The following is a 21670-nucleotide window of genomic DNA, read 5'->3' as shown; positions in this document are numbered from 1 at the left end:
AAAAAAAAAAAAAAAAAAATTCTGATACATATCACCAAGTTGTCTTCCAGAAAGTTCCAACCAATTTATTGTCCTTTGGTCAGCAAGAATACCCATTTGTTCTTTGATAGACATGAATATTATCACTTTTTAAAAGCTTATTTTAATTATTTAAATTGGTATCTTACACTTGCTTTAACTTGCATTTCTTTGATTTGGCAAGATTGTGTATTATTTACATCTTTATCGGCCATTTGTACCTCTTTCATGAATTAACCTTTTCTCCTTTTACCTCATTTTTCCACAAGGTATTAGTCATTTATTTATTGATTTGCACAATCTCTTTATATAATAACTTTATAGGAGCTTTATGATGCTCTATTGTTAGGAAAGCCACGTATTGCAGTACTGCCTCAGCCTTCCAGGGTGCTAGGATTATTGTACTGCACCACTACACCCAGCTAGGATATTGTTTTAAGGAATCCAACTACAGAAGGCAGTTGGGAACAAGTGGAGAAATTTTTATATAGTCTGAGTATTAGGTGGTATTAGAAAATCCTTTTTTTTTTGAGGCAGAGTCTCGCTATGTAGTCCAGGCTGGCCTTAAACTCACTAACTCACTGTGTAGCCCACGCTGGCCTTGAACTCACGGCAACCCTTCTACTTCAGCTTCCCAAAGGAAATTATTCTTTTTGACATTCTCCCAAATTACCTACTAGAACTATTTCATGGGTCTCCTCCTCAGTTCTTTTGACACCTGGACTATCTTTACAACCTTTGAGCATCTCCTTGCTTTCTGAAGAGCAAGAAAACACAAACTGGCCAAGGTTCAGTCTCTACTTTGTCCAACCCAGACTAAGTCTAGCCTTTTCAACAGAAGCTCTTGCTTCCTTTTAGTGGGAAATCTGACCTTGTGTTAATATAATTGTGTGGAGCACTTTTTCATGTGTTTTAAATTTGGAATGTCATCATGTCTAAAAACTTTAGTATTTACTGCTAGAAGACCATGTATTCAGATACTTTCAATTACATCTTATAATGCCAAACTTTTAATTCTTTGGTGTTATATTCATGTTTTCTCCTCTTATAAATCTTGGTTTCTGCTAAATTTTGGTACTATATACAAAAAATTACAGTGCATATTTTTTATACTGGTAATAAAAATACTGAGCACAATTTGAGATTTCTCTGCAGTTATTCTCATTGTTAGAATCATGTTACTGAGGATGCTCAGAGGACTGTGCTCAAAGTCAGTTGAAATAATTCTATTCTCTGAATAAAAATATCACTTTTTAAAGTTCATTTGCTTCTTTTTTAAAAAAAGTTTGTTTTTTCTCTTTTTGCTTTAATTTTATTTTTAAGTATATGTCACATGGCAGCATAATTTAAATGTCAAAATTCCATGAAATGGTAGATACAGCAACTCTATGTCTACCCTCTTACTTCTTCTCTTTTGGCTTCCTTTTGCCTCTCATGAGCTTCTGATTTATCTTTCCAGAGTTTATTTCTGCAGTAATGTCTACCTATTTATATGCCAGAATTATTCAACTGGCCCCCACTGAATAAGATTTAAATTTTGGCAATCTTTTGCTATTGCCAATGTAACTGTAATAAATAACCATATGTAGATGTTGCTGTGTATACCTCAGTGAAGATGTGTCTTTAGGACGAGAGGTAGAAGAGAGATTCCTGGGTCACAAGACAAATGCGAGTAATTCGTATGGTCCATTCCCCTCCACAGGCAATGTGATGTTTAACTGTGGGTCTGAACAAAGCTGTCAGACTTCCAGATTTTTGTTAATCTGATAGTGAGATAGTGCTTCCAAGCTGTTGTGATAATTTATCTCTTAATAAAAGTGAGATTGATAAAAACATCATTTTATCCATTTAAAGACCACTTGCATTTTGTGCTCATTGTTTTGCTCAACTTTTGTCTAGGTGCTTTTGTTTTGTATCTAAATTTTAGAAACTCATGATCTATTAGGGGCATTAGCTTTATATCTGTGAGACATGATACAACTCTGTAGTCCCAGTTTGTCCTATAACTTTTGATGTTATTTTTTACCATGAAATTTTTCACCTCATTTCTCAAGGTGATAAATATATAAATATTTTTCTTTATTACTTCTAAATTTTAAGAAGTTAAGGTAATAAAGAATTTTAACTTTTTCTGGTATACCTATGACTTTTCTTAAAATCTATGATCATTTTCTTCTTCTCAATTTCTGTTTATCTCTGTTTATTAAAGAGGCCCATTTCTTCCTATTAGATATGTCATACTTATAATATGCTTAATTTTCTCATATTCTTCTCATGTTTGCGTTTTCTCTTGTTTCCTTGCTATGCAGCAAAACTGTATTGCTTCTATTAGACAGGTTTTTAATATCTGGGAAGGGTATTGTCTTTCTCCTTCCTTGAGCTTCTTTTCCAGAGGTTGCATGACTCTTCTTGCTTGTTTATTTTTGCACAGGAAATTTTGAATCAACTTATGTAACTCCAGCTGGTTGAAGGGAGGGGACACTATCATTGTTTATATTCAGATCACATATTTGTGCCTATAGGTTGGGTCATGTGACTAACGAGGAGAAATGGGGGTTGATGACCAGTCTGGCCAAGGACATGGCCACCTGTTATGTGCTAATGAAGAAGAAGATGGATAATCAAGAATACTCAGTCACAGAGGAACATAAATCTCTTCACACTCTGTTCTAGAATAGAAAAGCCTTTGAACTACAAAAGAGGAGAATGGACAAACAGTTACCAGCACCTGCTGTTGGAAGCCTGACAGTGAGGTGGATCTAGCTGCAGAGAAGTAGCAAGAGGCTCGTCAGTGACCCAGGTGAGTCCTGGGGTGGAGGGAAAGCAGGGTGAGGGAGGAAATACTTCACAAGAGAACCTTGTTGGTAGACTGGCCTTGAGGGATGCAGGCAGGGAGGAGGTAAAGATGACACGTAGGTGGGGAATCGTCCGTGCCAACATGAGACTGGGAACTTTATCTCCTATCCAGGTTGGACCAATAAATAAAGGCTGTGTTCATCTGAGTCATCTTCTTAACGATAAAGATGTTTCACTCCTGGGCCAATTTGATATGCAGAATGTTCACTCAGATAAAATAGGGAACTGAGTGCTTCACAGAAAGGGAGGCCTTGAGCTTGAAAGGGTCTTTGTCCACTTGTTCATCCACAGATGCCATCGATCCTTCCTTCTTTTCCCTTCTGTCTCTACTGCCACGAAAGAGGAGGACAAGCAAACCACTATTTACATTATTACACTATTTACCTTCCTATTTACATGTGCCACACTTCCCTTCTGTCTTTGCTCTGCATTGTCTTCTTTTGTGATTTTCTTCCACTGTCTCAGCAGACTCCTCAGCTGCCTCTCAAACCTCCTTCCGTCTGTGCTCTGAACTAGTCATAGCTGAGAAAGCTCGGCCTGGGTCTGACCAATGGCAAACTGCGGTTACTTTGGCTTGCTCTTGTCAGAATGCTGCCAGGGCTGCTGAGGGTGTGCCCTCAGCCACCTCAAGAGACAAAAAGAGTGAGTGGTTTGAAGATTGCGGGCAGTAGCTCAAGGGTCAGGAAGACTGAGTGGCCTTGAGTAAGTGTCATCATCTTCCTGAGGCTCAGACTTCACATCATAAAGCAGGAATAATAATAATAGCACACCTTTCCCACTCTAAGTTGTGAGTCAGCATCACAGGAGTAGATTATAGTTTTGGATAGAAGCAGACTGCCTAGTATAAACACCAAACATTGCCTACTTCCTTAGGCCGTTAGTCTAAACTGGCCCCGCAGGGGAAGAGCATTCAGACAGGTTGAACTGTGGTTGATCTCCCAGTTCCAGTAACAACTTGGACTATCTCCAAGGCTTTGTAAAGTGCCACAGCCACCTAGCCCTTCTTCAGGAAGCAGTTTAATGAAGAGGATCTGAAACTTCTCTTCTGGAAACTACAGGTGTTTCCGTGGTTGCTAAGCGATTTCTGGGTTCATTGACAGTGTTCACATTCCAAGTAAGAACTAGTCTGACCTCTCTGTGAACACCTTCTCCTGCTTCCTAAAAGTGAGAAATTGAAGTCAGGGGGTCTAAGAGACTTGCCCAAGGTCCTGATTAAGTTGATTAACTGAATCACAGAAGACTTCTCTTGTAATGCCAGAACCCTAAGGTTAGCAGACTATGGAAACAGACTTGAGTCTGGATTCCAGTTCTTCCACTAACAAATGGCTTAACTTGGTCTAGTTACTCAATCTTTCTAACAGTCAGTTTTTACACATGTAAAATGAGTGTCATGAAAGTGAAGGAAACACAGAAAGCATGTTTTTTTTTCATTAAGTTTACTGGTACATTTTAGGTATACCATATGATGATGTTCATCACTGGGAATTTGTACCTTTACATGATGTATCTTGGTTCTTAATTTTTCCCCTTTCCCCTGCCTTCACTTCAACCCCTTCATACCTTCCTATTTACAAAGACTTTGTTTCCATATTTTCCTTTTCTCATATTTATTCCTTTTCCTTTTCCCTACCCTCCTATTTCCCCTTCCCCTTTGGATCTTTTCTTCCTATTTCACATTATCTATTATACCTTTTCATCTTTAATAACCTTTGAGTTTCTCACACCATAGAAACTATTCAGTATTTACACATAAGTGTCCTGTTTACTCCTCGTAAGAGTATGGCCTCAATGCACATCCATTTAGCTATAAATGTCTCCCATTTCTCATTCTTTATGGTTGAGTAGTACTCCACTTTATATTTAAAAAACACACTTTCTTTATCCAGCCTCCAGTTGGCTGGCAATTGGGCTGTTTCCAAGTTTTAGCTGTTACAAACTGTGCTGCTATAAATATGGGTGTGCATGATTCTTTTAATTATTTTGGGAAGATATCCAGCAGGGAAATAGCTGGGTCAAATGGAACCGCTAATCCTAGTTCTTTTCCAAAGGTATCTCCATATTAATTTCCACAGTGGTTGCACCAGTCTGCACTCCCATCCACAATGGAGAAGGCTTCCTTTCTCCCCACAGCCCTTCCAGCATTTGTCATTGTTTGATTTCTTCATAGCAGCCATTCTTACTGGAGTGAAGTGGAATCTCAGTGTTTTTTTCACATGCTTCTCTCCAGTGACGTTGAACATTTTTTCATATATTTATTTGCTGCTTTTACTTCTTTGTCTGAGAAATGTCTTTTCTTTTCAGATGCCCAGTTTTGAATCAGGTCTTTAAATTTGTAGGGTCTGATTTTTCTAAGTTCTCTTTATATTAGTCTTTTGTCTGAGGAGTGGCTGGTAAAATTTTTTTTCTGACATTGTAGGCTGTCTCTTAGCTCTGTGGCTGGTTTCTCTTGCAGCGCAGAAGCTTTTTTATAAGATGAGATCCCACTTGCTGATTCTTTATGGTAGTTCCCGTGCTACTGAGGATTTGTTCATAGTCTTTTCCCATGCCAATGTCTTCAAAAGTTCTACCTAACCTACCTTCCAGCAAGTTTAGTTTTTCTATTTTAATATTTAGATCTTTGATACACTTTAATTTTAGTTTAGTAAATGGTGAAAGATAAGGGTCTAGTTTTAATCTTTGGCAAATTGAAATTCAGTTGTTCCAACACAATTTATTGAAGAGGCTATCTTTCCTCTAATGAGGATGTTTGGCCCTTTTGTCAAAGATTAGGTGGCTGAGTATGTCTGGAGTTGTTTCTGCATCTTCTAATCTATTCCACTGATCCTTGGGTCTGTTTCTTTGCAGTATCATTTTTTTTTTATCACAGTGGCTTTGTAGTATAGTTTCATGTTGAGGATTGTGATACCCCTTTCTTGTCTTTGGTGGTTTTTTTTTTAGTTTTTAGTGTTTGTTTGTTTGTTTTTTTTTTTTTTTTTGGTACCAGGGATTAGAACTCAGATCTTTGCGCTTGAAAGGCAAGCCACCAAACCACGGAGCTAAATCCCCGGCCCTCTTTCATGGCTTTGTTGCCTAGAATTTCCTTTACTATTCTAAGTCTCTTCTGGTTCCAAATGAATTTTTGGATTGTTTTCTCTAGTTCACAGAAAGCATTTACTAAGCATATTGCTGTAGTTGTCATCCACTGATGCAAGAAAAAGAGTCCCAAAGTACCCAGGGTTGGTTGGATCTTATCCCCAAACTCCAGTATAATCTGTCTTCCTTCTCACAAGTCCCACATCCTTTCATTAAAGTGACTTAGGTTTAGGTACGCTGTCTTGTTTCTCCCCAATAATTCTAGATCTGGTCTCCTTTTATTTAGTTTTTAAAAGTATTTAATACTCACAATATATGTGAGATATGAATAACAATAAAATGAACACTTAAGCCCATTATTCAGTGTAAGACATATGTGTTCCTTCAGGCTAATCTCATTCTCTGGTAACCAATCATGTAAGGTTCACATTTATTATTCACTTTATTGGTTTTATCAGATATGTGTGTATCCTAAATAACATGTTATTTAGCTGTACATGCCTTTAACATTAACATAAACAGAATCATGAGTGACCCTTTTTAGTTTGCTTTTATTGTTCAAATTATTTCTGTTATTTGTCTATCCTGATTCAATTGGAATTCACTCGTTTTCACAGTTGAATAGTACCCTACTGTGTGAATATCCCACAGTTAACTTACTAATTCTCCCTTCTAATGGACAATTAGGGTACTTCAAGAATTTTTTTTTCTATTTCAAACAGTGCTTCAATTAAATTTCACACTCATGACCTTAGTATACATGGTTAGAAATACTTGGCAAATCTCATATAAATGCTAGGTCATAGGTATGCATGCCATTGAATTTATTAGATAAAAAGATGTTTCAAAAGTGATTGCGCCTTATGCTTTTATTGTCCGTGTATAGGCATTTCAAGTTTTCTTTCAGATTGGATTTGTCCATTTGTTAATCTAATGATTAACTGATTTCCATGTCCACTGTTGCCTCTTAGAAAGGACCTGAATGCGTATCATGGTGTGTCACTCTGCATGCACTGAAGAGTTATGTGTGGTCTCATGCTGTTCACACACTGTCCTCTAAGACTGGGTGTCATCAATTTCCATCTTTGCATGACCTTCTTGGCAGGCCAGTTAGGGTTGCAGGTGCCTGTGGCAGGTCTCAAGCATGAGGCTCCCACACTGCACACACATGGGGCAAAATGTCCAGTCTGGAAAAGCAGACTCTCGTTTTTATCATGTCAAACAAAATACAGTAAAAAGAAGAAAGACAAGTGTCTGTAAAAAGAAAAAGCAGAAGTGTAACTCTACCCATGTCTTTTTCTCTGGGGAAATAAAAAGTTCCCAGCCCAGGTGTTAAACAGAGTTGTTTTTGGAGAGAAAAGTTAAGTGGCCAATGGGGTATACTTTACAATAGTTCTGAAGGAGCAAGCTATTATCATCCCATTCAGTGAAGCCTGACTTCTCTGATCTTTGATGGCATTATATGTGGCTTTATCATGTTGGCCTACTTGTTTCTTTCAGCTAAGAATTAGGAAAGAGGAGAGGTGGCAGTTGAGAGTTCTTTCAGGATACACTGCAAGAAAATTGAGCTGTTAGATTAGGGAAAATACATGACTAAGGGGGACAAGCACTTGCATTTTTCTCATGAAAGACTTTGCTGGCCAGGCCAAGTCAGTGGCTTGGTCTAGCAGAATGGCCCCACCCTTCCATACCTCTCAAGGTCCTGCTCCTCCACATCTTGTGGAACTGGAAATTCAGACACAGTGCATGAATGTCACGCCTAGAAGTACAGAACCTCTGTTCAAAACAGAGTCCGGGGGGAAGAAATCCATCTAAGGTTTTACCCCTACCACTGCTACTGCTACCTTTTCTTCTCTCTCCTTTTCTTCTTTTCCTCCTCCTCCATTTTACCTTTTTGTCTGCTCCTCTTTCCCACTTTCTCTTCAGCCAAACCTTGGGTCTGTGACGGGAGAGGTAACTAGGAGCCCTCTTTTTTGCCCCCTCTGTACATTTTTTGGGCCTAGGAGCAGAGTGGTAAATAAATTAAATATTTCCTGACAAATGTGGAAAATGTGCACTTTACTTCACAAAGGCCATCAGGGCATTCCTGCAGGCAGTGGAAATGTGTCTAGGTACAAAAGGAATTGTCGCCCTTGTTTTCTGTTTCTTTGACCCTAAACTGCCTTTTGTTCAACAAATGACAGGTAAATCAGTGGTTTTCAGACCAGCTGGAGGAAGTGGGAAGTCGTCCAGAAGGGAAGCAGAGCTCTCAGGATGGGTCCAGCTGCTGAAGGTGTGGTTCCCTCTACCCAACCTCACCTACTTGTCTGTGCTTGGGATGACCCTGTGTCCAGCATGTTACTGGGTATGATGACAAGACAAGAGGAAGTGAGCAGTAGACAAGGGCATGAGCAGTAGTCCAGGAAGGGAGTAGTACTCTGCTTTTAGGAGGACTTCCACTTAGTCTTGGAATGGTATTGTTGCAAAATTGTTAGATTTGCTCTTGTCTGCTGACTTTTGAGTACATCCTGATTTTGTTTGGAAGCATTATGCTCTCAGCAAGGTAATTCCTGATTCTGCCAGTGATAAGGAGGCCACAGAGCTTATGATGGAGATCATCTCTCCTTTCCCGAGTCACCTGTCTCAAATCCCTAAGTGAACTAGCATACAGAATTGTCCATCACATTGAAACAGAGCTTCAGGAAAAGAGACCTTCAGTGACTAAACTATTACTACTCTGTCCTGCTACCCTGAAATATGCTATAAAATTCCATTTTCAAATAATGGTTATATAAGTGGAAAAAGCTTATCCACAACTTTTACGCAAATACGCAGAAAGACTCCAACAGTCATTCAGGTGGAAATGATTATTCTGCTTTTCCCTGAGCCAAGGAAGTTTCAGATGACAGCTTAATACCTACTGAAAATGAGGACCGTGTTTGGAGCAAAGAGGAAGTAGTGACCATCCAGAAGCTTGTCCAAACCTGATTATAAAAAAAAGAAACTGGAAAGAAATTTGCATGCCTAATAGGTTTCACTATTAAAGTGTATACAGTGTGAAGCAATCGGCCAAGCTGGCTGGCTACCCAGATCACATGATTACGCAGCAACGTGAAACTCAATGATGTGCTCCAGCAAGTTTTACTTCTCCCCGGTGCAGGGGTGTTTGCTACGCCTGCATGCTCAGAAGTCAAACTCCCGCAACTGGAGTTCTAGAGACAAGAGGCTTACCATGCTGCTCCCTGGGAGAGCCAGGAGCCGCTGACATTACCACCGGACAGTGACTCGTGTCTGCTACGGAAAAGAATGGACAAGCTTAATAAGATAACTGTGCCAGCCAGTCAGAAGTTGAGGTAAGATTTTCCAGTCTGATATGGATCCTTCCTTTCTTTTTCCCCAGTGCTCTTAGGGCACCTCAGAAATATTGAAACCTGGAATACTTTGCTGATTCAAAGGCAGTGACATTTGTTATGGGGAAGTAGACTTGGGTTTTTAAAGAAATGTGTAGGAATAATTGGGCCAGCCCTGGATGGCTTTTGCCCGTGACAGAATGAAGTGTAAAGCTCTAGAGAGGTAATAAAATTGGAAAACCCAGGGCTCAGATTCTATCAAAGGTCAGCTTTCACAGACTAATTACCATAAACTCTGTTAAAGAATACTTTGTCTAAACTGAGTCTGCACCCATTTCAGTATAGATTACTACTGAATTTTAAGATAGCTGTAATCATTTGTATTCATTATACAGTAGTTTTATTCTTTTATTTATTTTGTGGGCATTTATCGCAAGTTCACTGGGAAACTCTATCACTCTTTTCAGTGTACTCAATATAGTTTGATAATTATTTAAGGAAAGAAACAACTTTAGAAGAATAAACCAGAAGTGGCCCAAGGACATGAGGCAAAGAACTAAGGAAAAGATAATTTCCCAAATTTTTATTTTGAAGAACTTCTTTTTGTCTCATTATAATGATCCCATTACTTTTGGAGATTGGAACTTTTAAATGTTCAGGGAGTGTCTTGTATTCTAATTTTGTATTGGAGCTTCAGTTTTTTATGTGGTTATGTGACACATGTAGCAGATGTGTTATCAAAAATAATTAGGAGCTGGAGGCTTTGGGGTTTTTGAGACAAGACTGAAGAGAAATTAGTTTGGAATTGATGGTCCTTCACTGTTAAATGTGGGTCTGGTCTTCTACCTAGTAAGGCTTTACAAGAGCAGTTTGAGATCCAGCTTCAGCTGGTCACCATTTCGAGAGTGCACTGCTAAGAGCCATGGAACCATCAGTATGACTGGAACAAGAAGGCATCACAGCTACCTTGGTCTCTGTTCATACGTACAAGTAGTAAGGGATATGTGAATATAGAAGGGAAGTGGAGGGCCAGGGATTTAGCTCAGTGGCATCATGCCTGCCTCCCAAGCGTGAGGTCGTGAGTTCAATCCCCGATTACCCCCCACCCCGACCCACAGAAAAAGAGAACTGGAGGAGCTATAGAAGGCTTCACAGAAAACAGGCTTCCGGAGCTGGGCTTTGGGGAAGCAGGTCACATAAAAGGAGTTGGATAACTGGAGGAAGAACTGGGAGGGAGGAAATGCAGAGCTGATAGGAACATGGTCCCTTAGTGGAATGGTGGGGAGTTTTCCACCCTGCAGAGGCTGTAAATAGCAAGCCATGTGAGACGGAAGGTCCTGATATGGTTGAATATATAAGGTGAGGCCCATCTGAAAACGACTCTAACCAGAGGAAGTTGGAGAGTGGACTGACACAAGTGCAGCTGTAAGGAAGGTGGGCGGGGTGTATCCTCCAGGCAGAGCAGCCTGGAGACAGAGATGGAGAGTGAGCATTTAAGCAAAAGCCACCATCTAGAGTTGTAGGCCTGAACCTGGAGCACAGCAGTGAGAAGCGAAAGTAGAGCAAGATATGGGAAAGAAATTAATAAGGTACAAATATCAAGGATTCTCTCTAATGAGGAAGAGGGTTCCAAAGGTCTTTTTTGACATACTCTACAATCTAAAGCCACTCTAAGCCTTACAGCCTCTTTCAGGAAACCCAGATGGAAATCTAAATAAAGAAAGGCAATAGAATTTAAATCATTTTATGATCCCTCCCTCTGGGACAAAGTCCAGCTTGATCACAGAGTGGTTGATAGGCAACACAAAACCATAGATTATAGGACAGAAAACCAAAATTATATTGTGGATAATCATATGCTGCACTCATCTGCTTAGAGAAAAGTCACTTTTTCTACTTGGTTACTAAGTTGTCTTTACAGAATTGGCCTATTTTTGTAAAATGTGCACTGTTGATGTGGAACTTTTCAAAGAAATGAAACTGTAACACAGCAAACTCTAAGCATCATCTAAATCTTTCCTGTAATTACATGAAATGATGAAGGATAGATGAAATGTGTGCCACCTATGACTTATGTCTTCTTAGGGGAGAGACGTATGTCTTCTCTGCTTGCCTAACTGTGCAATTATTTAGCACCAGATGATAGTATAAGTGGGCAATTGTGTTTATGCTTTTAGGCTTATCAAAGCTCATGTAAGAATTTGCTTACATTTTTAGCCAAAACATAGAGACAGCGAGTGTTCATTCAAGGGGTAAATGAAATGACCTTAATCCAGGACTGGAAGGAAGAAAGGGTTCTCAAAATGAAGGAGACAGATGGTCACTGGAGAGGTTGGATACTCACCTTGAGAGCTTAGAACTGAAATAGGAGGAGTGGCTAAGTTGCATGTGAACACAGAGATGTGTCGACATGATTCTTTTATTCCCACTGAGGCACTGTATGAAGTAGGTTTCTCTGTTAATAGGAGTTCATAGACTCTTAAGATCTTTTATTTGATTCTTAGCCATGATTTTCCCTTTTTTATAAGGTAGTGATATCACCAGAATGCCCACTGAGATCTGTGTTCTCAATTCTTTCACAGTAAAAGTTCTCACGTCGTAACAATGTCATACTTGTAGGTGAACACTTCAAAATGTATAATCCTGAATCACACTGGAACACATTCCTTTTGGTGAAACTAATTTGAAGGGAAATTTTACATCTTTAATAACCTCCCATTTGTCTCGTCATCTCTGCTTATATATCTCTCTGTATAGGACACACAAACACATGTCCACTTAATTTACAAGTAAAACAGGTCTTTGGTACAACTTTGGTCAAACCGGCCGGGTCTCCCCATCCCTGAGCTTATTGGTTAAAGGGTACGGTAATTTTCTACCAGACAGAACAAGGTTTTTGTAACTTCAGGCAAGTAAATTACTTCATCTCCCTGGCCCAGTTTCTTCAATTGTCAGGTAAAGATGATAATAACAATACCAATGTCAAATAAATAGTGTAAGGATTAAATAATTGTACCATGAAGCACTACAAACCTGGCACATAGTTAATTATTAGATTTTAAAAATTATAATTATTAATATCATTATCATTATTATTGTTACTTATTCTATAACTGTGCAATTTTGCAAACACAAATAGAGCACTTTACATTGATCCCTGGTAAATTTCTTTTTTTTCTTTTTGTTTTGACTTTTTTTTTTTTCCTTTTGCTTCTGACATCTGTGGGATTTAACTTTGCATGGATTATAGACACGGCAAACCATCCCTCCTAGTTTCTAAGTGGCTAATAAACTGTTGAACATAGTGGGTTCTGTTGTGAATGTCTGGATGCAAGGGTGCTCACCTTTATTTGAAAGATTCTAGGTATGCCTCCCCCGCCCCAGCTCTTAGACTTTTAATTGGAATTTCCACTTCTTTGACTTTGTAGTATTTTCAACTTTCTTTCACGAGCTCCCTCCCTAGTCCTTCCTGTTTGGGTCAGTAGTTCATTCTCTCTGCATCTCCACTTATAAGCACTCACACACAATGGGTAGTCTTACGCTTTCTCTCCTTTCTTCCACACTGTCCTGGATAGGTCCTCATCTCCGCTCTGTCCTCTGTTTGTCTAGTTCAAGTTCCTCATTTCGTAGAGGAAGCAAACAATTCCTAAAATCTCTTTCAGCTCCAATGCTACGAAATCCTTTAAGCACAGGAATCATGCTTGGTATGTTTTATTCTCTGAGGGTATCATCTTATCTCAGTACCTTCAGGAAATATTCCTTAATGTATACAGAAGGACGGTGCGAGTGGAGCCCAAAATGGCTGATTTCAGTTGCTAGAAACTAGCCATGGATTCTCAAACTTCCTAAGCCTTGACTGTGAAGGGAAACTAGATGTGCTTTTTTTTTTCTTTTTATTGAGTTTATTGGTACAATCTAGGTCTACAATACAGTTACATTCATTACTGGGATCCTGTACCTTTACATGATAGGTCTTGGTTCTCACTTTTTCCCTTGTCCCTGCCCTCCCTTCACCCACTCCTCCCCTGCCCATTTACAAACTCTTTATTTCCATTTTTTCATTTTCTTATATTTTTTCTTTTCCCTTATTTCCTTTCCCCTACCCTTCCCACTTTCCCTATACCTTTAGCCCTTTTCTTCCTATTTCGTAGTCTTAATTATCCCATTAAGATCTTGTGTACCATTCTAATTTTTCACACCAGAGAAACTATTCAATATTTACACATGTGTGACTTATTTACTTCACTTAGGAGTACATCCTCAATATGTATCCATTTTCCTATGAATAACTCTAATTTCTCATTCTTTATGGCTGAGTAGTATTCCATGTTATAGAAAAACCACATCTTCTTTATCCAGTTTAGATATGCTTTCTTTACTGGTTTATTAGGAAGATCAAGCAAGAAAACATGAGCTGAAGCACCCATAAGTGTACATGCCCTTGGTCAGTCCTACCAGTATATAAAAAGGAAACCCAGCGACCAGGACCTCTGCCACTGCTGTGAGTGGTCACTTGCTGTCTCTTTTCTTCCTCCCGCTATAATGGGTTCAATTTCCTTTAACTCAAGCATCCAGCAGAACAAGGAGCTGCAAAGAGGAGGTGCAGCATCTAAGGACAGAGACGAGGTAGTCCTCCCAGGGACTCTGGCACCTATTTCACACTGCTTACCTGGGGAGTGGGTACAGCTGAGAATCCACTTAGCTGGCCATGTGGCGCCATCACACTGATGGATGATAAATTCACAGCAGCCAGATGAGCCCTCCTCCTCCGTGTGGGCAAACTACATAGCAGCCACGTTATCAGAAATTTCCTGAGTGGGAGTGGACTTCAGAGTCCTCACCTAAGAAAATTCAAGACAATTCTTTCACCTATCTGTACACAGCTGTTCCTGGAAAACCATAAGCAGGAACTCATATGTCTGAGGTACTCTTTTTCTTTTTCTCTTTTCTTTTCTTTCTTCCTTCCTTTCTTCTTTTTTTTCTTTTACACTTGCCATCAATCTCTTTAGCTTTCCCCCAATAGATGATGGACCCAATCCAATATGTGGAGCGTAATAGTAGCTTTGTTCATCTTCAGTGATGACCTCACTACTGCCCTTTTGTAATAACATGAATCTGAGCCTGCTAAAGAACATGAGGGATAAAGGAGAGAGGGATAGGAATACTAAAGATAGCTTGTTGGGCTAGGCATCTAGATCAACTGTAGAGCCCTTACCTAAGCTGTGCAAGGCCCTGGTACAGTCCCCAGCACCACATGAAAGAAAGAGACATGGAGGGAGAGAGGGAGGGAGACAGAGCAAGGATGGTGGGGAGACTCCATGGGTATATTATTCCCCTGGCTTCTCCCAAGACTTAGCTGTACTATTCAGATCAAATAGGGAAGGGTGAAGGGGGTGAAGGGAGGGCAGGGGTATGGGGAAAAAAATAAGAACCAAGATCTATCGTGTAAAGTTACAAGATCCCAATGATAAATATAATTGTATTGTTTGCTTTAATGTACCAATAAACTTAATGGGGGGAAAACTATACCAGAAATGTTTCTTTAAAAAAAAAAGACTTCTACACCTGGACAACGGTGTCTCTGGGAGGATATTTGGTTCTCAGAATTGGGAGAGTCTTATTGACACCTAGGATATAGATACTGGGATGCTTCTAAGCATTCCACAATGACAAGGCAGTCACTGCACCAAAGAATTGTGTGGCCTAAAATGTAAATAATGCCACTGTTAGCAAACAGTGGAATGAAGTCTCTGAAGAACAAGAAGCACACACTCATCTGTATGTGCTGATAGTGACAGAATATATCTAAATGTAGACTATACAATATTTATCTTTGTAATTGTGGTCTCTGCTCACTGCAGACTGATCATCTTAGTCTAGAACAGTTTTTTTTGTTGTTGTTATTTTTGGTACCAGGGATTGAACTCGGGTCCTTGCACTTCCAAGGCAGGCCACCGAACCGCTGAGCTAAATCCCTGGCCCCAGTCTAGAACAGTTTTGAGAGAGTGGATTGTCAAGGGAAAAGGAGTTTTTTGCAATTAGTTTTAAAGTAAAACCATATGCATGTATTTAGGTACTGGGAATCAAACCCGGGGCACTCTACCACTGAGCTACATCCCCAGCCTTTTTTCATTTTTTATTTTGAGACAGGATCTCATTAAGCTGCCAATACTAACTTCAAACTTGTGATCCTTCTGCCTCAGCTTCAGTTCAATGAAGTGGTTTAAATTTTTTTTATGTCAAACATAGTTAGATTCTGTGATTTACATGTACCATTTAGATGTATTTTATTCTCTCCTGGGTAGAGAAATGAGAACAGGAAAAAATTTCTAGGCATAAGAAATGCAAAGTTTTTAATCTCTGCTTCTACTTCTGCAAGTAGACAGAGTGAACTTTGATGAGAAACCCTTAATGGTGGGACAAAAACAAATTAGGCTGGGCGTGGTGGCGCACGCCTGTAATCCCAGCCTTGGGAGGCTGAGGCAGGAGGATCGCTGTGAGTTTGAGACCAGCCTGGGCTACATAGTGAGTTCCAGGTCAGTCTCAACTACACAGTGAGACCCTGTCTCAAAAATAGCAAGAAAAAAAAAAGAGAAAAAAGCAAATTAGGCTATAACACAACTATTAAGAGGTCCAAGAGCTAAGACTAGGGATGCAGCCCAGTGGTAGAGCGTTTGCCTAGCATGTGTGAGGCCCTGGGTTTGATCTCCAGCAAAACACACACACACACACACACACACACACACACACACACACACACACGGTTCAAAGGCTTCTGAGTCTGAGCCAGTAGCCAAATTCAGGACAGAGTTGGGCACACTGTGCTTGTCCTGGAACAGAATGTGCTGCCCTGAGGTCCAGGAGGTGATCATTACCATAGGACCCTAGTTAAAAAATAAAATCTAGGGGGTGAAGGGAGGGCAGGGACAAGGGGAAAAAATGAGAACCAAGACCTGTCATGTAAAGGTACAAGATCCCAATGATGAATGTAATCGTACTGTATACCTAAAATGTACCAACAAACTCAATAAAATAAAAGATCAAATCTAAATACACATTTCTCAGAAGAGAATATACATTTCTCAGAAGAAGCTTACAAAAAGGCTCAGTATCACTAATCACCAGGGAAATGCAAATCAAAACCACAACAAAATGCCACCTCACCCCAGTCAGAATAGCTATTATCAAAAAGACAAAGAATCAGAGATGCTAGAAAAGACACAGAGAAAGGGAAACTTTATACACTGTGGGTGGGAATGATAATTAGTATAGAAACTGGAAAACAGAATGGAGATTCCTTTAAAAACTAGAACTAGGTCTACCGTATGTTCCAGCAATCTGATAACTGAGTATATTTCCAAAAGAGATGAAATTATGGCAAGCAACACCTGAATACCCATGCATATTGCTGCACTATTCACAACAGCCAGGATACATAATCAATTGAGGTGTCTATCAATGGATGACTGAATAAAGAAAATGTAACACATACATGTGCCTATGTGCATACATACATAAATATTATTCAGCCATAAAAAGAATGAAATCCTGTTGTTTCCATCAAAGTAAATTGAGCAGGAGGATATTATGTTAAGTGAAATGAGCCAGACACAGAAAAACAAATACCTCATATTTTCCTTCATAAAGGGAAAACAGACTACACAATAAGTGTCAAATCACAGTTGGGAAGGAGGAATTAATGGTGGTGTTCTGTAGCCTCATAGGCTAACAGGGACTAAATAATAGGCACCAAATCACAGAAAGGAGGAATCCGTTCTGGAGTTCTCCTAAATTATAATAACAATATTCTGTGATATATTGAAAAATAACTGGGAAGTCTAAAAGTTCCTAACACATAGAAATGATTAGTGTTTGAAGAGATGGAAATGCTTATTACTCTGATTTTGTCCTTATATGTTACATACATATATTGAGCTGTCCTACTCTATCCCTGAAATGTGTATAAGTATTATGTCTCAATAATGAAAGAAGAAAGCAAGCAGCAGAGAGATGATATGCATTTGTTGTCCATCTCTTGATATCTTCTTAGTCATATATGAAAATTCTGCAGCAGCGTCTCTGGGACAGAGAATTGGAAAAAAAAATTCCGTGAGCCAGGATAGGCTCTTTGTGATCAGTGGTGAATATTTTTTTGAAATGGATAGGTGGGTTTTGAGGATGCAATATTTTTCTTCCAGCTTATTTCATCTCTATTATGAGGCAAATCTATATCTTCCCTCCCTCCCTCTACAAAATGACTCTTCACATTGCTTTTGATCATATCAAGATCTCAGGAAAGATCCTATTCTCTTAGGTGAGAAGGGTCATGTGAGGGGTCCAGGTGGTCAGGGGCTAATATCTATTGGAAGGTCAGATGCACAAAGCTCACGTGTGATCCTCGATCCTACCTCCAAGCTTATGAGACACAGTGCTCTTGCTCACAGTAGGTAGACTTTCCCTAAGGAAACCTTAAAAATCTACCTAAGACTTCAGCACTGCAGGACAGCAGAGAATCACGACCACTGCCTTCTTGTCAGACACCTGTCTTTCTGGATTTTTGATTACTTCTTATTGATGCCCCTTACTTTTTTATTGGCTGATTTTTTTTTTATGGAGACAAAATACCCATAACATAAAATTTACTATCTTAACCATTCTTCAGTGTACAGTTGAGAAGCATCAATTGCATCCATCTCCAGGGCTCTTTTCGTCTTGTGAAACCAAAACTCTATCCTTGTTAAACTATAGCTCCTCATCCCTTCCTCCTCTCAGCCCCTGGAAGCCACCACCCTACTTTCTTTCACTGTGAATCTAAATACTCCAGGGACCTTGCATAAGTATTTGTCTTTCTGTGACTGGTTTATATTACTCAGTGTAATGTCTCAAGGTTTATCCATGTTGTAGCAAGTCATCATCTTGTATCTACTCTTTTTGGGTGGGGGGATTCTGCGTCTTTAAGGTGCCCTGCTTCTCTCCATTTGCCCTATCTGATGTTGACATTTAAGCTCTTAGGAATGGAATGGCCTTATGTTTCTCATTCCATGTTCTTGCTGCACTTAGACCAGTGGTGGTGAACCATATGGCACGTGTGTTGCAGCAGGCTGTCTGTTATCACTCTCAAACTCTAAACAGTCTAAAACTCGAAAAGTTTCACCATCCCTGTCCTAGACCCTCATGAACCAAGCACACAATTGGGGAATAAGAGATGAACCCCTGTTGCTTTGGAAATGAATACTGGATGAAATTCCATCCTCCATACAGGTGTCTGCCTCCAGACTAAGGCAGCTAGGAACCCTAACATGTGACACTAGCTGCTGTCCTCAGGTTCCAGCACTATGGCAGCAGCTCCAGTGACAGAGATGCCTGGATGCAGTGGAAAATTCCCCTAGGGGTTTTGACCTCTCAGCGGTTTGTGGAGCCTCCTCATCACTGGTGCATTTATTTTTCCTCCTTCAGCTCTCCGTCCTTCAGTGAGCAAGCTTGTCTTTTGCTCCACTTGCTTCCGCCTCATAAGTTATTCCACAGCTGAGGGTTCTCTGCTCCACAAAGGGCTCCTCCCACAGGCCCGGCTCCTCCTCGTTTGACCCACCCGCTCCTGCCTTCACCTCCCTCCTGAAAGAGAATCCACTGGCAGCTACTCCCACAAGCTTATTTTTACAACCATTTTTGGTAGTACAGTGTAGGCCTCCAAAATGGGCCATTTCCCTTGGTCTAGCTTGGCAGTGACAATGCTTGTTCTAAGAGGATGGCATGGAAGCCAGCTTGAGGAACATGTGCTTTTCCCTTGCTGGGCCACACTTTGCTACTGACTTCTTTCCTAAAGAAGAGGCCCCAGACCTTCTGATGTCACCCCTTTTCACAGTGCAGGGGACAAACAGCCAAGTCACTGGACTTTCAGGGCGCATGGCCAAGCACACAGTAGAGCCCTTGTGCCTAGCTTGATGCTCTGCGGTTGCAGTGTTGAAATTCTTAATAATTTCAATAAAATGCCTGACTTTTCATTTTACACTGGGCTCTTATTAGGTAGCCAGAGCTGGCCAAAGTGTCTGCGTGTGGCCACACCTGCTCCCCACCACTGGGTAGACAGCATGGCTGACTCACCTTACAAGGACCCGAGAGGTCATCTTTCCAGCCTCTTTGTTTCTCAGGAAAGCTGAGGCCGGAGAGGTGAAGTTATCTGTTCAGTATCACACAGCCAAGCTAACCCTAGAACACACTTCCATTATTGCCTGTGAAGAGGACGTGGCCATGCCATCTTTTCTGCTCTCTTTCTTTGTTGTTTATCGGCTAATATGACAACCTAGCTTAGCCAGTGTACACTTTTCCTACACATCTTTTTAAAAATAAAGCAATCAGCTTACTAGTCAGAGACTCAAGGGAAACCTTGTCAAATTCATACTGTTAGTATTTCAAGTTCTTGCATGTTTCCAGGCCCAAATTTGAATTCTATGCATTCCAAACCACACTGCTCTGTGTTTCTCAAGGAATCTTCCACAGTAGTTCACGTCATCTGAGAGTGAGTTACAATTACACAGTGCAGAGCTGGCCTCCCATACAGACTGAGCAGGCAACACCAAAGTGTAATTTAAGGGGTGCCCTTGAAAGGCATTTTTGCTGGGCTGGAAAATACACGAACTTTGGAATCAGCCAGACTTGGAATTCAATCTTTGCTCTGAATTCATTAGCTCAGAGTCTTTGAGAAGTTCACCCAATCTTGTTTAGCCTATTTTTTTTATGAGGAAAGTGGGAATATATGTGTGTGTGTATGGAAATGTATATAAATATAAATACATATATAAATATATGTACATATATATTGTGATATATGATTATGAGACCAATGTCCTTATGGGACATTGTGGTAGTAAATATGTAAATCAGGGAGTAAGAGCTCAGTGAATGTCTTAAAACATTCCCTGGTTTTGACTTCCTTATCCATATATTATGTTGTTAGAGAGACACAGGATGAGGCAGCAATTTGGGGTTCTGTTCACTACTCATCACTAACTGTAACAGGTTAAGGAACCAAGCCATTTATCTGTCACCAGCACCCAGGCAAGAATCATTTATCTGACAGCTAGCTCAAAACCACAGGGGAGGGGCAGGGTGTAGCTTAGTGGTGCCCTGTGTTCCTGGCAAGGGCAAGGTCCTGAGTTTAATGTCTGGTAGGGAAAAAACCCAACTAAACAAAAATAACAACAATAAAAACTCCACAGGGCAGAGAGCTGTCTGCCCCAGCCCCCACCCAAGGAGTTCGATCAATAGTTGGTAGCTGAATGGAATAGACTCTTGTTCAGGAACGTGGTGATAAGGCTGGGGAGAGGAGGAGGAGACCACACCTAACTAAGTAAGTAGAGTTCTCCTGGGGGAGGCTATGTCCAAGCTTCTTGAAATATAGAACAGAGAATTGGAGATTCAACATAGCTCCATTTTTTTTTCACTTTGCAACTTTACTTGGCTCAAACTGTAAAAAGATGTGGGATGAACAAAAAGTATAATTAGTGCCATATTTATTAGTAGATGCACTAGGAACGCAAGAGCAGTTTTATTTTAGTGCAAAAACTATAATAGAATCAAATAGGAATATGAGAAAAGTGCTTTTAAAAAAGAAGATGCCAAATGCAGTGTCCAATCATTACAAGCCTGGATTATACATATATGTGATTATTTTGGCTTTTATGCTGTCTTTACAGACTAATCAGAGTCAAGGTCCTCTTTACAATGGAAGGGCTCCTAATTTCACAGCACCACCACATCAGAAATCATCACAGCTGATTGGGCCTGACATATTCTATGCTACTTTTTAGAATGAATGCTGTCAACAGTGTCTTATGATACTTAGAACAGGGCCGGAGATGTAGCTCAGTGGTAGAGAACTTGGGTACCATGCACAAGGCCCTGGGTTCATTCCCAGCACTGCCAAAAATAAACAGTAAAATACTTCAAAAGTAAATTGAAAAACATCCCTTTAAAAATTGTTAACGACTGCTTCATGGATATTGGGTTTTCTTTTGGGGTGATAAAAATGTCTGGAACTAGACAGTGGCTGACTGTAAAATTTACTAAATATTATTGAGTGTACTTGTCTAACTCAGAGCCCAGGAAAAAAAAATTTCACTGGGTCAAATCTTTTCAGGATATGGGAAAAAACAACCCTCAAAATCATGTTTTATTCTTTGAAAATATCTTTGCTCTTAGCTACAGAAATGGATGCCTAGACAAGGGTGAGAACTGCCTATGGTACCGTGTAGGCATAACCACGATTCTATTTTTTAAAAGAAATTTAGTGTAATTTTGAAGGATATGTTCAAATTATTAAAATACATTCATTTTCTGTATTACATTTTCAGAATTTTCTGAAACATAATTAGAACTGTTTTTTGCTTTGCTTTGCT

General features: G+C 39.9%; 1 protein-coding gene across 1 annotated transcript in view; it reads left to right on the top strand.

Annotated features, from left to right (window-relative positions):
- The first annotated feature begins 9002 nt into the window (after positions 1-9002).
- Positions 9003-21670, top strand: part of Blnk (B cell linker) — an 80650-nt gene continuing 67982 nt past the window's right edge. Inside the window, exon 1 of the mRNA XM_010618129.3 lies at positions 9003-9278. Within this exon, the coding sequence (XP_010616431.1) occupies positions 9232-9278 (47 nt within the window). The 5' untranslated portion in view covers positions 9003-9231. The remainder of the gene's footprint in view (positions 9279-21670) is intronic.

The sequence above is a fragment of the Fukomys damarensis genome, unplaced genomic scaffold (genome assembly GCF_012274545.1).
Source record: "Fukomys damarensis isolate Sample0158 unplaced genomic scaffold, DMR_v1.0_HiC HiC_scaffold_8, whole genome shotgun sequence".
NCBI lineage: Eukaryota > Metazoa > Chordata > Mammalia > Rodentia > Bathyergidae > Fukomys > Fukomys damarensis.
The sequence above is the reverse complement of the archived record's forward strand: the minus strand, read 5'-3'. Positions and strand labels throughout refer to the sequence as shown.